The sequence below is a fragment of the Scyliorhinus torazame genome, chromosome 14, assembly GCF_047496885.1.
Source record: "Scyliorhinus torazame isolate Kashiwa2021f chromosome 14, sScyTor2.1, whole genome shotgun sequence".
Classification (NCBI taxonomy): domain Eukaryota; kingdom Metazoa; phylum Chordata; class Chondrichthyes; order Carcharhiniformes; family Scyliorhinidae; genus Scyliorhinus; species Scyliorhinus torazame.
Window position 1 is genome coordinate 208060832 of NC_092720.1, and position 17092 is coordinate 208077923.

Consider the following 17092-nt stretch of genomic DNA (forward strand, 5'->3'; position numbering starts at 1 on the left):
GCTAGATCTCTTTCTAGTGTGGTTGCTCCCCCCATATTACTTCCGTAAGTCAGCTGACTTCAACTGACCCCGGCTACTCCTGCTCACTCCTCGACCCCCCCCGTGTGGGGAACTCCCATCCGCCTTGCGCCTGTCTTCCCGCCATATTCTTTCTGGCGCAGGAACATCCCTTTACCTGACCCGCCTCTTGTGGCGCAGCTCCCTTTCCCCTCCCCCTCCCCTTCCTCATTCTCAATCTATGTCCCGTCTTTCCCCCCTCACCGGCGCCCACATTTCCCAATGTCTCCCCCCTTCCCAATTTACTTCTCAATTAACTTCAACCATAACATTAACAATAACATTTCCTGCAGCATCAGTCCCTCAGTTCCGATCCAATTTCTCCTCTTTGATAAAGGTCCATGCTTCCTCCGCCGTCTCGAAATAATGGTGTCTCTCCTGATACGTGACCCATATTCTTGCCGGCTGCAGCATCCCGAACTTCACCTTCTTTTTATGCAACACCTCTTTGGCTCGGTTAAAGCTCGCCCTCCTTCTCGCCACCTCCGCACTCCAATCCTGGTACACCCGTACCACTGCATTCTCCCATCTGCTACTCTGCACCTTTTTAGCCCATCTCAGGACCTCTTCTCTATCCTTAAGGCGGTGAAATCGTACGATTATCGCCCTCGGTGGTTCTCCCGCTTTTGGTCTTCTTGCCGGGATCCGATGTGCCCACTCCACCTCCAAGGGGCCCGTAGGGGCCTCAGCACCCATCAGTGAGCTCAGCATCGTACTTGCATAAGCTCCACAGTCCACTCCTTCCACACCCTAAGGGAGACCCAGTATACGAAGGTTCTTCCTTCGCGCTCCGTTTTCTAGGGCCTCGACCCTTTCAGTACACTTTTTATGAAGTGCCTCGTGCGTCTGTGTCTTAACCGCCAGGCCCAGGGTCTCGTCCTCATTATCTGTCACCTTCTGCTCCACCACACGGAGCTCTGTCTCCTGGGTCTTTTGTGTCTCCTTGAGCCCCTCAATTGCCTGTAGCATCGGGGTCAGCACCTCCCTCTTCAGCAGCTCCATGCACCATCTCAAAAATACATCCTGCTCGAGCCCCCATGTCGCCTGCGCTTTCTCCGCCGCCATCTTGTGCTTCTCCCTTTCTGTCTCTTTGGTCGACGATTCCTCGCGCTGCAGCCGCCGCCGCCGGTTTTTTCCTCCTTCGTTGGGGGGGGGACTCCCTTCTCACTCACCCCACACCGGGTTGCGTCGCCCAAAAATTCCCCGTTGGGGCTCTTAAAAGAGCCCGAAGGTCCGTCGGAGCTGAAGCCGCCGAAACGTGCGGCTAGCTCGGCATCACCGCAACCGGAAGTCACATCATTTACATCTTTAAGCAGTAACAAGGTTGTGTTGTATTTTATTATAAATGAAAAACAGTTTCCTTTATTCCAATTTTATTAAAGAGCACCCACTGGAACATGACATTCTGGACAATATTTACAGACCTGTACAACCCAGTCCAGTTTGTCAGTGTTATTTAATTACACAAGGAAGTTACATTATTGAAACACGGTAAGAGTTTGAAGTGAGTCAAACTCACATTCTTCACGATTACAAGAAACAAACCAATTAGAAATGAATATAAACAGAAAGACAGCAGGGTAGCATAGTGTTAGCACAGTTGCTTCACAGCTACTGGGTCCCAGGTTCGATTCCCTGCTGGGTCACTGTCTGTGCGGCGTCTGCATGTTCTCCCCGTGTCTGCGTGGATTTACTCCGGGTGCTCCGGTTTCCTCCCACAGTCCAAAGATGTGCAGGTTGGGTGGTTTGGCCATGATAAATTGCCCTAAGTGTTCAAAATTACCATTAGTGTTGGGTGGGATTACTGGGTTATGGGGTTAGGGTGGAGGTGTTGACCTTGGGTAGGGTGCTCTTTCCAAGAGCCGGTGCAGACTCGATGGGCCGAATGGCCTCCTTCTGCACTGTAAATTCTATGATTCTATGAAAATGATGGAAATACTCAGCAGGCCGGGCAGCTCGATAACGGCACTTACTCACTGCCTGAGCTCAAACTGAAGACAGCGAGTATCACAGCAGCAGCTGGTCTCCCACCTCCCCTCCTACTGAAAGTCAATGTGAGACTCACCGCTGAAAACCATGACAGTGAAATGTCCATCACCGTGAAGAAGGGGGAGAATTATGCGCCATATTATGTTTCGTTCACTTCCTCTCATCCCTTCTGCTTTCGCTTCTTCTACTACCTACAGAAACATTTTTCCGACCCCTCCGGAAAGATCCCCCGGATCCCAGTATGAGAATCACTGAACTGATTCATCTCAAACACGGTGATCTATCGCCACCTTCCGCCTGTGGAGCAACATTACAGGCAGGAAGGTCACCGGTTTCCTGCAGTTCACAGCTCATTCTACCCAGTAAGTTCCTCTCGACAATTGAGCTTCTATTTGTTTCTTCTCTCTCCCTCCTCTTTCCCCCCCAGCCCTACAGAGGTCCTTGCTGATCTTCAGTTCCCAGTTCCCATACAGGGTTTATACCCGGAATGTTAACCTGGTTTCTCTCTCCATCTGTGACTGAGATCTACACGCAACAGTTTACAGTTGGCAGGAGGCAGGGAGATGGTGTGAAATTATGGGATGGAAATGTTAGTGATTTTTAATCCCGCAGATCGTCAGTGGGCTGTAATTTTCCCCAGCAATATTCTCTCCTGGATCGAAGAAGGGGAAGATTCTCTCAGTGAAAGTGTGGGTGAAAGTGTGGAGATGGGACATGTTGTCCGCATTGTAAAATGACACCTGTCCCCCCTCATAGTCCAGGAAAACCCCCAGCTTCTGGGGATTTTCATTCAAGGTGAGGCGAGTCGATAAAGGGGAGGTGGATGCAGAATAACCAATTTTGGAAATCACCCTCACAATCCAGAATCCGGATTCAGCAGTCAGGTGAAATATTCCCTTCCTCTTGGTGGATTCTCGGGCCGCTCCAATAATCCACTCGGTCTTCCCTCCAATCTCCACCTCCCAGTAATGTCTCCCTGATGAGAATCCCTCTGATCCCAGGACACAGGGCCAGGGATCGAACCTCTCCGGGGTGTCCGGGAGCGGCTGCCGTTTGTCTCCGAGTCTCACATTGGTCCGGTCCTCAGACAGGATGAGCCGGGGATTCGCTGTGTTCGGATCCAGAGTCAGAGAGGCTGGAGCTGGGGGAAAGTTAAAATAACACAGTCAGTGATTTAGAGTGTAGAGAGTTAGAAGTGAGGACGAATCCAGGAGGGATTGGGAATTTGGGGAAAGATTGTAAAAGCAGAGAAGGGAGTGGAGGAAAGAGGAGAGTGAGGGAGAGAGGAAACGTGGGCAGGAGGGAGATGGGAAGGAGGCATAAGAGGCAGGGAGGAATTTAAATTCAATAAAAAATCTAGAACAAAAGTCAAATGATGATCATGAAAGCATTGTCAGATTTTGGAAATCTTTCCTGAGCAATTCTGACTCAATATGCCCTTCAAGGAACAAAATCTGCTGCCTTACCTAGTCTGGCCTTTCACCAGACCCACAACAATCCGGTTGGCCTAGAAAGCATAAGGACCTTCACGGTGGTGCAGTGGTTAGCACTGCTGCCTCATGGTGCCGAGGATCTGAGGTCGATCCCGGCTGACTGGCCGTGTGGAGTTTGCACATTCTCCCCGTGTCTGCGTGGGTCTCACCCCCACAACACAAAGACATGCAGGATAGGTGGATTGGTCATGCTAAATTTCCCCTTAATTGGAAAAAAGAATTAAAATTTAAACAAAAAGAAAGTTGTGTCAAACCACTAAAATACCTAAATGAAACTAGGTCGCCTATCCAGCATCAAATTGGGCACTGGGGATGACAACAATAGATCCTGCAAAGTCCTCCTTTGTAACATCTGGTCTTGTGCCATAAAATGGGAAATCTGTCTCACAGACTAGTTCTACAGCAACCTGATACAGTCATATTTACAAAATCATACCTTACAGTTAATGACACAGATACCAGTATCACCACATATGCTGCCATAGGACATAGGAGCATAGGAATTATGAGCAGATGTAGGCAATTCAGCCCTTCGAACCTGCTCCACCATTCAGTCAGATCATGGCTGATCTCTTCCTGGTCTCAAATCCACCTTCCTACCTGTTCCCTGTGTCCCTTGACTCGGGGCTTTTCACAGTAACTTCATTTGAAGCCTACTTGTGACAATAAGCGATTTTCATTTCATTTAACCTGTTTTTAAAATCAGAAATGCATCGATCTCCTTCTTGAAACCATTTAAGGATTCGGGCTCCACTACACTATGGAAAAGCGAGTTCCACAAATTCACCACCCTCTCCGAGAAATAGTTCCTCTTCATCTCAGTTCTAAAACTACCCACCTCGCAACCTATATCTATGACCTCTTGTTCTAAATTGCCCCACAATGGGGAACATTTGGTCTATGTTCACTTCATCAATTCCTTTTAGTATTTTATACACTTCAATCAGATCCTCTCTCATCCTTCTAAACTCCAGCGAGTATAAGCCCAAACTGGTCAGTCTCTGCTCATACGTCAACTCCTTCATCCCCGGAATCAATCTGGTGAACCTCCTCTGAACTGCCTCCAATGCCACCACATCCTTCCTCAAATAAGGAGACCAAAACTGGACAAAATACTCCAGATGTGGTCTCACCAACACCCCAGAAAATTGCGACAACACTTCTCTACTTTTATACTCTGGTCCTTCTGCATTAAATGCTAAGATTCCATTTGCCTTTTTTATTACCTGCTGTACCTGTCAGCAATTCATGAACACAGATACTGAGATTCTTCTGCCCAGAAGCATTTTGTATCTGCTTTCCAGTTAGATAATAATTTGCCTTTCTATTTTTTTTGTCCAAAGTGAATAACCACACACTTATCCACATTAAACTCCATCTGCCAAATTTTGGCCCATTCTCCTCACCTATCTATATCGGTCTGTTCCTCTTCACTGCCTGCTTTCCACCTATTTTAGTATCAACCGCAAATTTATTTAGACTGTACCATGTAAGTCATGAGGGAGTTGCTCAAGGATTATTCAACACCGATTCCAACCCTCATGATGCCCCACGGCATCAAGTCAAACAGGAGCAATAAAATTTCCTACTGCTTTCCCATCCCCGCCCCCCTCCTCCCCTGCCCCCCTCCGACCAGTCCCACCACCTTAGCTGATGAATCAGTATTTCTCCATGTTCAACACACCTTGGATGAAGCAGTGAGGGTATTGACCTGTAGGTCACCAGAATAAAACCTGGGTTGGCGGGATTGCCTTCTGAGGTACAAATTAAGGGCAATATCGGCTTGTAGATTGAGAGATGATCCCATTCAAACTTATGAAATTCTTACATGTGCGTGGCAAGGTAGAGGTGGATAGGATGTATCCCTGACTGGTTTGTCGAGAACCAGGAGACACATTCTCAGAGTAAGAGGTGGCCATTTACGACTGGGATGAGAAGCAATTCCTTCGCTCAGAGAGTGGTGAATCCTTGAAAACCTGTACCGCAGTCGGCTGTGGAAGCTCAATCATTGAACGTATTCCATACAGAAATGGATAGTTTCCTGGACACTGATGAATTCAAGGAATGCGAGGATAGTGCGAGGAAAATGGCATAAGAAATAGATTTTAAAAAATAAAAATTTAGAGTGCCCAATTCATTTTTTCCAATTAAGGGGCAATTTAACGTGGCCAATCCACCTACCCTGGGCATCTTTCAGTTGTGCAAACTCCTCACTGACAGTGACCCAGAGCTGGGATCGAACCTGGGACCTCGGCGCCGTGAGACAGCAGTGCTAACCACTGCGCCACCGTGCTGCCCCGTCATTAGATACAGATGATCAGCCATGATCTGTATGAATGTTGAAGCAGGCTCAATGAGCCGAGGGGCCGACTGCTGGTTCTATTTCATATGTTTCCATGTTCCCATGTATATGTTTCCATGTTCCCATGCGTATCTAACCAGACTTATTGCCTGTGATATTTCCAGATCTTGGGTAAGCCCATCGTGTTCGCAATCCGACTCGCAAGTGTTGTGCTATTTAAGCCCAACTGGTACTCTGTTTGTACTGTTCCAGTCAGGTGACATAATTGGATTAGTCAGGGGTCAAGTAAACAGGAAGGTTTGGGCTGTTCTCCTTTGGCACGGTCTTTCTCCTTTGTCCCCCTAATGGTTTCCATTCTCAGCATTCTAGGACTCTTCTCTATTAGGTTGGGGTGCGCTGACCTTTTGACTGTTCCCAATACTGTGGAGCTCGAGTTTCTTCTCCGTCAGTTCCTTCACATTTTTATGCTTCTTCTGCAGGGGTTGTTCTTTTCCTAACTCATCCACAGAGCAGCAGCCATTGTAGTCCATCTCAGATGGTAGACACCTCTTGCCACCGCTTTGGAAAGTGGTTTGGTTCCTTCTTGGCCATTTATTCTTCTTGCCCTTCTTCACCAGCTGTTTCTCACCCGGTTGTCCGTGCACTGGCTCCTCCTCCACTAATCCAGTTTGCTGAAGATTAGGCTCATGGGAATGTGCTGGTGCTTGGAGGTTTGCTGCTCTGCCTTTTACGCCCTTGAAATTCCTCCCTGCGTTTTTTCTTGTCCCATTCTTCTCACTCGTGGACTTGGTGGGTGGAGGGTTGCAGGTCTCCTTCAGGGGCTGACTATGTGTTCCGACTTGCTACTTTTCCATAACTGAGGGAGATTTTTGGGTAGGTCTTGTAAAGATGACCTGCCTCACCACACAGCGTCGGTACATAGTCTTCTCGCAATCCTATATCTAATGCCCTTTGTGGCAGCAAGTGTTCTTGCTGATGGTGCTGCATTTGGTCGTAATGTGACCAGAAGCACCGCAGGTTCTACAAACTCCGGAATGCCCATGGTAGGCACGGTAACCCCTGTTTTTTTTCAATAGCAGAGCTGGTGGGATAGTGTGGGACTTCTTCCTTGTCAGCCACCTTCAAGGCAAACGTGACCTGCTGTCTGAAGGTTCACATTGAATCCTGTCTTACGGCAAATGTCCCAGACTCATTACTGAAGAACAGGATGGCAGAATCGTTACAACAATGAAGTTGGTCACTTGTCCTGTCTTGTCTACACTGTTGTTCAAATAAACAATGTACATAAGTGCCATCACCACACCTTTGCCCTGTTATTGAGTCCATGCTTCATTTTCAGATCATGATTTAATTCCCTTTTTAACATATGAACTGATCCTACCCCCAATATACTTTACAGCAGTGCCTTCCAGACCCGGCTGCACAAAAATTGTCCTCTCATGTCTCCATTACTTCTTTTAATAATTATTTTTTCCCCTAACTAATCTTCCAGAACTCTCATGTTTCTCAATTAATCCAGCAAATGTCGATTTTCTCGTGAATGATTACTCCACTACCTCCCATGCAGTCACATATTTTCTAACGTATGGAAGCTAAAACCGGATACAATATTCTAGTTGAGACAGTACGAGTGTTCAGAGAAGTTTAACATTACAGCAAATCGATTCTTTAAGAGGTATTGGTATAGAATTCAACCAGTGCAGAAGGAGGGCATTCAGCCCATTGAGTCTGCATCGACCCTTGGAAATAGCACTCTACCCAGGCCCATGGTCCCACCCTATCTCCTTAACCTTTTGGACACTAAGGGCAATTTAGCATTGCCAATCCACCTAAGCTGCACATCTTTGGACTGTGGGAGGAAACCGGAGCAGCCGGAAGAAACCCATGCAAACATGGGGAGAAAGTGAAAACTCCACACAGTCAGTGACCAGAGGCCGTAATTGAACCCGGATCCCTGGCACTGTGAGGCGGTAGTGCTAACCACTGTGCCACCGTGCCTCCTTCCTCTTGTACTCTTTGTCCCTGTTAGTAAAGTTAGGATAGTGGAATGTTTTTAAGACTGTGCTCTCAACCTCTTCTGTCATATTCAATGCAACCGGGCACCCTGCTTCTGCACCCTCGGTACAATTGTTCCCTTTGTTTTATACTGTCTCTCCGTGTTCTTCTTATCATAATGTATGACTTCACATTTGTCTGCGTTGAATTTCATCTGCCAATTTTGCTCCCATGCACCCAATTGTCTACATGCTTTCGAATGTTTAGACTATTGTTCACACAGTTCACAATGCGTCAAAGTTTCATAACTTCCGAAAAAAATTTAAATTTTGGTCTGCGTCCCAGGTTAAAAAGTCAGAAAAAGCGAGGGTCCGGAAGCAGACCTCTGATGAGCTCCACAACAAATGCTCCTCCAGTTGAAAAAGCATCCAATCACCACTGCTCTGTTTCCTGGCACTCATAGACTTTACAGTGCAGAAGGGGGCCATTTGGTCCATCGAGTCTGAACCGGCCCTTGAAAAGAGCACCCTACTGAAGCCCATGCCTCTGCTCTATCTCCCCGTAACCTTTTTGGACACTAAGGCCAATTTAGTATGGCCAATCCACCTAACCCAGTCTTTGGACTGTGGGAGAAAACCAGCGCAGACACAGGGAGAACGTGCGGACTCTGCAGAGACAGGGACGCAAGCCAGGAATTGAACCTGGGACTCTGGAGATCTGAAGCAAGTGTGCTTACCACTGTGCTATCGTGCTGCACTCAGCCACTCATAATCCCTGAATGTATAATCCTTTTTATTCTATCAGCTATAGCTTTCCTCTCAAGTTTGTACTGCCAAGTGCCTTTGGAAATCAATATCTGGTATACCACATCAATAGCATTCTCGTAATTAAACCTCTGTTACCTCTTCAAAACATTCCAGCAAGCCTTTACTTTTGACTCCACCGATATAAACTACTTGAGGGCGAGTTAAGTTTCTGAATCTATCAGTGGGTAAAAGCAAAGTACTGCAGATGCTGGAATCCGAAACCAAAAAAGAAAATACTGGAAAACCTCAGCAGGTCTGGCAGCATCTGTAAGGAGAGAAAAGAGCTAACGTTTTGAGTCCAGATCACCCTTTGTCAAAGCTAAAAGGCATAGAAAGTGGGAAATATTTATACTGTGGGGTGAGGGAATGAAAGATAGGTCATAGCCACAGAAACCCAGGGAAAGGTGTGCTAATGGCACTCCCCAAAGAGAATAAAAGATGTGAAAGGCCAAACAGCAGAGAAACTAAAATCAGAGGGTAAGCTGTGACAAGTGGTGAGCAAAATACTGGAAAGGATTCTGTGATGAGCAAAATACTGGAAAGGATTCAGTGGTGAGCAAAATACTGGAAAGGATTCTGAGAGTTGGGATTTATGATTATTTAGAAAAACATAGTTTGATTACAGGTAGTCAGTATGGCTTTGTGAGGGGCAGGTCATGCATCACAAGCCTCATTGAATTCTTTGAAAATGTGACGAGACACATTGATGAAGGCCTGGCATTGGATGTGGTGTATATGGATTTCAGTAAGGCATTTGATAAGGTTCCCCATGGTAGGCTCATTCAGAAAGTCTCATTCAGAAAGTCAGGGGGCATGTGATACAGGGAGATTTGGCTGTCTAGGTACAGAATTGGCTGGCCGAAAAAATACAGTGAGTGGTAATGGATGGAAAGTATTCCACCTGGAGGTCGGTGACCAGTGGTGTCCCACAGGGATCTGTTCTGGGACCTCTGCTCTGTGTGGTTTTTATAAATGACTTGGATGAGGAAGTAGAAGGGTGGGTTAGTAAGTTTGCTGATGACACGAAGGTTGGTGGAGTTGTAGATAGTGTTGAGGGCTGGCTACAACTGGACATTGACAGCATGCAGAGCTGGGCTGAGAAGTGGCAGATAAACCTAGATAAATGTGAAGTGATTCATTTTGGAAGGTCGAATTTGAATGCTGGACATCGAGTTAAAGGCAGGATTTTTGGAAGTGTGGAGGAACAGAGGGATCTTGGCGTCCACGTACATAGATCCCTCAAAGTTGCCACCCAGGTTGATAGGGTTGTTAAGAAGGCGTATGGTGTGTTGGCTTTCATTAACAGGGAGATTGAGTTTAAGAGCTGCGAGGTTTTGCTGCAGCTTTATAAAACTCTGGTTAGACCACACTTGGAGTATTGTGTCCAGTTCTGGTCACCTCATTACAGGAAGGATGTTGATGCTTTGGAGAGGGTGCAGAGGAGATTTACCAGAATACTGCCTGGACTGGAGGGCATGTCTTATGAAGAAAGGTTGAGGGAGCTGAGGTTTTTCCTCACTGGAGCAAAGAAGGAAGAGAGGTTTATCATAGATTATCATAGAATTTACAGTGGAGAAGGAGGCCATTCGGCCCATCGAGTCTGCACTGGCTCTTGGAAAGAGCACCGTATCCAAGGTTAACACCTCCACCCTATCCCCACAACCCATTAACCCCACCCAACACTAAGGGCAATTTTGGACACTAAGGGCAATTTATCATGGCCAATCCACCTAACCTGCACATTTTTGGACTATGGGAGGAAACCGGAGCACCCTGAGGAAAGCCACGCACACACGGGGAGGATGTGCAGACTCCGCACAGTCAGTGACCCAAGCCGGAATCGAACCTGGGACCCTGGAGCTGTGAAACAATTGTGCTATCCACAATGCTACCGTGACTTGATAGAGGTGTGCAAGGTGATGAGAGGCATGGACACAGTGGATAGCCAGAGACTTTTCCCCAGGGCGGAAATGGCTGTCATGAGGGGACATAATTTTAAGGTGATTGGAGGAAGGTATAGTGGAGATGTCAGAGGTAGGTTCTTTACACAGAGAGTGGTGGGTGCGTGGAATGCACTGCCAGTGGAGGTGGTGGAGTCTGAGTCAGGAGGGACATTTAAGCAACTCTGGGACAGGCACATGGACAGCAGTAAACTGAAGGGGTGTAGGTTAGGTTGATCTTAGATTAGGATAAATGGTTGGCACAACATCGTCGGCCAAAGGGCCTGTACTGTGCTGGACTGTTCTATGTTCTATGTAGATGTCGGGGAAGGGTGGACATGGGTGGGGTAAGAGGTAAAATGAGTCAAAATGGGGAAGGGGGAAGCAAAGGGGAGAATAGGTAAGGAAAGGGAGGAAAAGAAAGGGGGAAAGAGTGGGGGGAATATATATATATATATATATATATATAAAGAAAGACAAGAAAGAAAGAAAAGGGAAAATACAGTTAAAATGAAATGGGATGAAAACAAATGGGTTGAGGTGGGGTAGAGCTAATCATCTGAAGTTGTTGAATTCGATGTTGAGACCAGAAGGCTGTAGTGTGTCTAACCGGAAGATGAGATGCTGTTCCTCCAGTTTGCGTTGAGTTTCACTGGGACATTGCAGCAGGCCAAGGACAGACATGTGGGCTGTAGACAATGCTGAAGACAGCTTTTCCTTTCAAGGCACATTTAAAAAATCTTTTTAAATGATTTTTCAGTGACCAGGAAGCGACTAAATTGTTCTCACTGCTGCTCCGCTCTCCTTTCCCTCTGTCCTCCCCATCACCACAAACCGCCCCCACCCCCATCACTGCCATGCTTGTCGGTAGATTTTCTGTTTCCCGTCCCCTTCTACAGGATCACCTTTCCCACACGGGTAAAGTGGACAACATGAATGGATTAGGTCTCTGATCAAATTCATGCACTGACCAGTGAGTTCACTGCCTCACTTCTGGTGTGGTCAATGAGAGCACTCAGAAAATCAACCTTACTCAATCCAGACTGCTTGGTGAATCTCACTTGATGCTGTGCTGTCCGTATCATTTCAGGCTTGGTGAACTTGTTAAACCTGTAGACGTCCATCTTCTCTCTATTTCATTGAAACTTGAACATTTCAAAAAGATCCCCACACTCCCTCCTTTATCCAGTGAAGACTCGAAGTTTCTAAATCCCCTCCTCTTGACTGAAGTGAGTAATTTCACCAGACTAGCTGCAAATTATCTCAAATATCTGTATGTCTTCCTTACATACGACAAAAATGTTACCAGGGCGACAGACCAGCCTCCTCGACAAATTGGGTTTCCCATCCTGAGATTGGTGCTCTCTTCCTCTGGTTATACAGATCCCTTCACTGCTTTGACACACGGTGCTGATGGCTTCAGACACTCACCCAGAGGAACCCACAGAGAGTAAAATATGAGAATGGGGAGGCTCCCGAGGATTAACAAGTGGCAAAATGAATATTTAATCTGGGACCTTGGAGACCCTTTAGTCCCGTCACAACTGGATTTAAAATCAGGAAAATGAATAGAAGAGTTTTACCGGGGTTAATGGAGTTTATCATTTCTCTCCACGCTGTGTACTGTAAAGGGCCTTTGAACTTTCCGATAGACAGAGCGGCAGCAGATACGGAGAGTGTGTGGTCGTCATCCTGAATCCTGCAAAAAATGAACATTTGATATTTTAAACATGTTTGATCAGAATATTGAGTAAATGATTTAAATGGTCAAGCTAACCCAACATTCCCAACTTTAAGCAACATTCTGTTGGAGCAAATTGATAAAAAGTGAAATCTTGTATCTGGAACCTGCAAAATATAACTTGGAAAATCAAGGTCAGAGAATGGAAACACTCATGTCATGAAAATGGTTTACAGATTGATAATAGGTGAGTTGGCGGTATATCACATATACAAGAGACGGAGATTAATTTACACACTTACTCTTCTTTATAAACAAAAGTTCAAGGACAAAGGCTAAAAATCGTGCTGTTGTTTACTGTTAAATGTGGCATACATTGGGGCATAACCCTCCATAAATGCTGAGCTGCTAACCAGTTGAATAAACTCGGTTTGTTCTCACTGGAACGACGGAGGTTGAGGGGTGACCTGATAAGAGGTCTACAAAATTATGAGGGGCATAGACAGAGTGGATAGTCAGTGGCCTTTTCCCAGGGTAGAGGGGTCAATTACTAGGGGGCATGGATTTAAGGTGCGAGGGGCAAGGTTTAGAGGAGATGTACGAGGCAACGTTTTTTACACAGAGGGTAGTGGGTGCCTGGAACTCGCTGCCGGAGGAGGTGGTGGAAGCAGAGACGATAGTGACATTTAAGGGGCATCTTGAAAAATACATGAATAGGATGGGAATAGAGGGATACGGACCCAGGAAGTGTAGAAGATTTTAGTTTAGACGGGCCGCACGTTCGGCACAGGTGTGGAGGGCCGAAGGGCCTGTTCCTGTGCTGTACTTTTCTTTGTTCTTTGTTCTTTGCTCTACTTCTGGCCAATTGAATATCTCTAATTTCACTCGCTCTGCTATTGGTGTCTGGGCTTTCAGCGCGAGGGTCCCAGGTTCGATTCCCGGCTTGGGTGACTGTGCGGAGTCTGCACGTTCTCCCCGTGTCTGTGTGGGTTTCCTCCTACAGTTCAAAGATGTGCAAGTTAGGTGGATTGGCCATGCTAAATTGCCCTTAATGTCCAAAAAGGTTAGGTGGGGTTACTGGGCTATGGGGATAGGGAGAAGGTGTGGGCTTAAGGATGGTGCTCTTTTCTTGGGCTGGTGCAGACTCGATGGGCCGAATGGCCTCCTTCTGCACTGTAAATCTTACGTTCTATATTCCATTTTCAAATATAATTATGGAACTGTAAGCAGGAGAGAAGTTCGCTAAAAACCCAGACATAATTCTGAGGGATTTAAAACCAAACTTTGTAAAGTTTAAGTAAAGACCATGTCCTACCATCTCTCGCCAGAAACTTCCTCCTGAAATAAAGAAATCACAAATAGTGACGATGATAGTAACAGATTTCGCACAGACAGGATGGTGAAATGAACATGGCAGATCGGAAATGTAAAACGATGCACTTTGGATACAAGAATGAGGAGGCAGAAAATAAACGAAATATTATAACTTCAAAGAAATCCAGGAACAGACAGATCTGGAGGATAAAGTTCAAAAATTGTCAAGATGATTGTAAAATGGGATGCATTTTATTTTACTAATGAATTCTGATGATCTGGAACGTGCTGACTGAAATGTTGGAGAAAGCAGATTTATTGGGAAATTTCAGAAGGGATTTGGAGACTTATTTGTGAAGATTGCAAATGTCCGCAATCAGGGTAAAGAGCCGGGGCAGTGGGGCTAACTGGAAAACTCTTTCACTGACCCGGCACAGACAAGGTGGAGAGAATTGTTTTCCCATGTGCTGGAGAATTGATGATAACATGGAGATGATCTTTGCGTCAGATACTGGAGTCGACATCAATCCCACTCATAGACACAGTGACTCTCACACACCCACCGTATTAGACACCCTCACACACATGGGAATGGAACTGAATGACAATGTCAATTCCAGGAGAAAATTACACTGAATGCGCAAGAAATAATTCCAAACAATCTCTGGTCACTTCATTACGGGAAATTACCGGTATTCCTGAGACAGTGTGGAGGCGGTTAGCTCGATGATAAAACCAGAAATTTCCCGAAATGGACAAAACTTCCTTCACTAAATTCGATATTTATTTCACAATTCTCATCAGTTATTTTGTGGCCCTGTGGGGGTTCACTGAAATGACCCACAATCTATTGGAGGGTCGGTGCAGATATCATCCGCCGAATAGCCTCGTTCTGCATTGAGGGGATTCGATGATTCTATGAAAGATTCTCTGAAAGATATTCCCTCACCTTCAGAAATGTTAACTCGTCTTTTTTCTCAATCTGTTTGTGCAATCAGGAATTTAAATTCTCCTGAATCTCACGAATGTTTTTTTCTGATTGGTTCTGGGATCCTCCCATTTCCCCGTGAGATTTACCCCTCACACCCAGCGTATCAAACAGACCCACATATTCCAATCTGCTATTAGCAATGTGATTTGAACTCAATTTCCGCGAGAATATTAAACTTCTGCAACACATATACATTTACAAATTGAGTGTCAAGATTAAAAAACCATGCCAGGAGAATGCAGGTTTTTAATCCCGGGATTAATCTCCTGTCAATTCCAGGAGCAAATTACACTAATAGAGCAAGGAAATCATTCCAAACATGTGTCCACATCGGGACAACTCATCCCCGGGAGCTTCCGGTATTCCTGAGATTCTACAGACAGTGTGGAGGCGGTTAGTTCCGTTTAAAAAGCAGAAACGTCCAAAAATGGACCCCCAAAACGGTTTAATTCTGGTTGGATTTTCTTTTAAATTAACGTTATATTGCTTCACAGTTGCGACCAGTTACTTTGTGACTGTGAATTTTCACTGAACTGACCCGCAATATATACCCTCACCTTCAGAAATATCAGCTCGTCTTTTTGCTCCATCTGTTTCTGCAACTTGGAGAGTTTCTCCTCAATAGAATTTAAATTCTCCTGAATCTCTCGAAGGTTTTTCTCCATTGGTTCTAGAATCCTCTCCTCTTCTTCCCTGAGATCTCTGAGTAAACGCTGCTCTTTCTCAGTGAGAATCTGGTGCATTTTACTGAACTCGGATGTGATGTGGGACTGCAGATTATTTGACTGTGTCTACCAAATGAAATGTGAAACATAATTAATGTCCCGCGATAAAGGGAACAAAACTAACCGAGATCCCAGAAAATCAGCACAGGGAGACCTTACCCTAACTTCAGAAATCTTCAGTTTCTGTTTTAGTTCCGTTTTTAGGACCGCCGATTTCTTCAATGTGAGAGAATTTAAGGAAGATTTCAGCTGATCCCGGGATTGGGAAAGAATATATCAGAATTAAAGTGTTTAAAAAACAAACGGCAACATTATAATCAGGTCATGAAATATGATCCCCTTTACCTTGTATTTTTCAGCAGCTTCATTAATCGGCAGGAAGCGGTGCTCTCTGTGTTCCAGCGAATCTCTACAAATCACACAGATCAATTTCTTGTCAGTTTCACAAAACAGCTTCAGTTCTTCCTGATGTTCCTCACAGTGAAGTTTACTTTCCTTCTCTTTCGGATTCAGCTTTAATTTTCGAGCTGTCTCGGCCAGACTCGCTAAGGGCCGATTTATCTTGAGGTTTCTTTCCGGAAACTCCTCTCTACATTCCGGACAGGAGTTTATCTCCTTCTTTTCCCAACACTGGGAGATACAGGAGCGGCAGAAGTTGTGTCCACAATCCAGTGTTACCGGATCAGTGAAGAAATCAAGACAAATGGGACAAATTGTCTCCTCGGTCAAACTTTCAACCTGTTGTTTGGAAGCCATGTTCACACTTAGCACTTCCTGATTTAATTTGGGTGTTGCTGCATTCCTGGACAGCTTCAGTTCCGCAATTGTCTGATGGCGTTCAATGCAATATGCAGATAAACATTATTATGAAATAATCTAGATCCTCTCGAGTATCACGAAGATTTATAAAAATCTCGCGCAATGTGAAGGATTAAAAGCAAGAGAGTCCGCAGAGGATGAATTGAATGCTGCTGGGGGTGGATTGGGCTCCAGGCAACGTTGGCAGAGATGAGAGAGAGAGGGGGGGGGGGGGGGGTGGAATGGGGGGGGGGGGGGGGGGGGTAGGTGGAGGGAGGAGGCAGAGATGGTCGGGATCGGAATCACATTGTACTTCTCACACACAAACCCTCTGGTGAAACAAAATGCAAGATTCAGGGCCATATTTACACTTTCAAAGTTTGACCTAAAACATAAAGGAAATCCAATTAATATGAAGGATTGATTTTGGATGGCAGGTACAGAAAATATTGGTGGAGTTGGGGGTTTGGTTTTATTTACTGGATAGAAATTATAGGAACATAGGAATTTGGAGCAGAAGTAAGCAATTGAGCCGTTTGAGTCGTTTCCACCATTCAATCAGATCATGGCTGATCTCAGCTCCACCCCACCTGTTGCCCATATCCCTTTAGTCAGATTGTTCTTCAATCAAAGATGTATCTATTTCTTTCTTGAAAGCAGTAAGAAGTCTTACAACACCAGGTAAAAGTCCAACAGGTTTGTTTCGAATCACTAGCTTTTCTTGAAAGCATTTAATGACTCAGATTTCACGCACTATTGGGCGGCGAGTTCCACAAATTCACCACCCTTTGCGGAAAGTAGTTCCTCCTCGTCTCAGTTTTAAATCTACCGCTTCTCAATCTATATCGGTGACCTTTCATTCTAGGTTTCCCCACAAGGGGGCACATTTGGTCTATGTTTACTTCATCACATCCAGTTTGTATTTTATATACCTCGATCAGATCCCCTCTCAACCTTCTACACTCCAGCGAGTATACACCATAACTGTTTAATCTCTACTC

The 17092-nt window shown here is 45.5% G+C and overlaps 1 protein-coding gene across 1 annotated transcript; it reads right to left on the minus strand.

Moving 5' to 3' along the window:
• Window positions 1–1422: 1422 nt before the first annotated feature.
• On the minus strand, window positions 1423–16070 carry LOC140390411 (zinc-binding protein A33-like). Its single transcript, XM_072475559.1, has 6 exons — window positions 15639–16070; window positions 15453–15542; window positions 15126–15359; window positions 13579–13601; window positions 12166–12281; window positions 1423–3187 (listed from the first exon to the last, which is right to left on the minus strand). The coding sequence occupies exons 1-6, from the start codon at window positions 16047–16049 to the stop codon at window positions 2637–2639; spliced, it is 1425 nt and encodes a 474-aa protein (XP_072331660.1). The 5' UTR covers window positions 16050–16070; the 3' UTR covers window positions 1423–2636.
• Between the last annotated feature and the right edge of the window lie 1022 nt (window positions 16071–17092).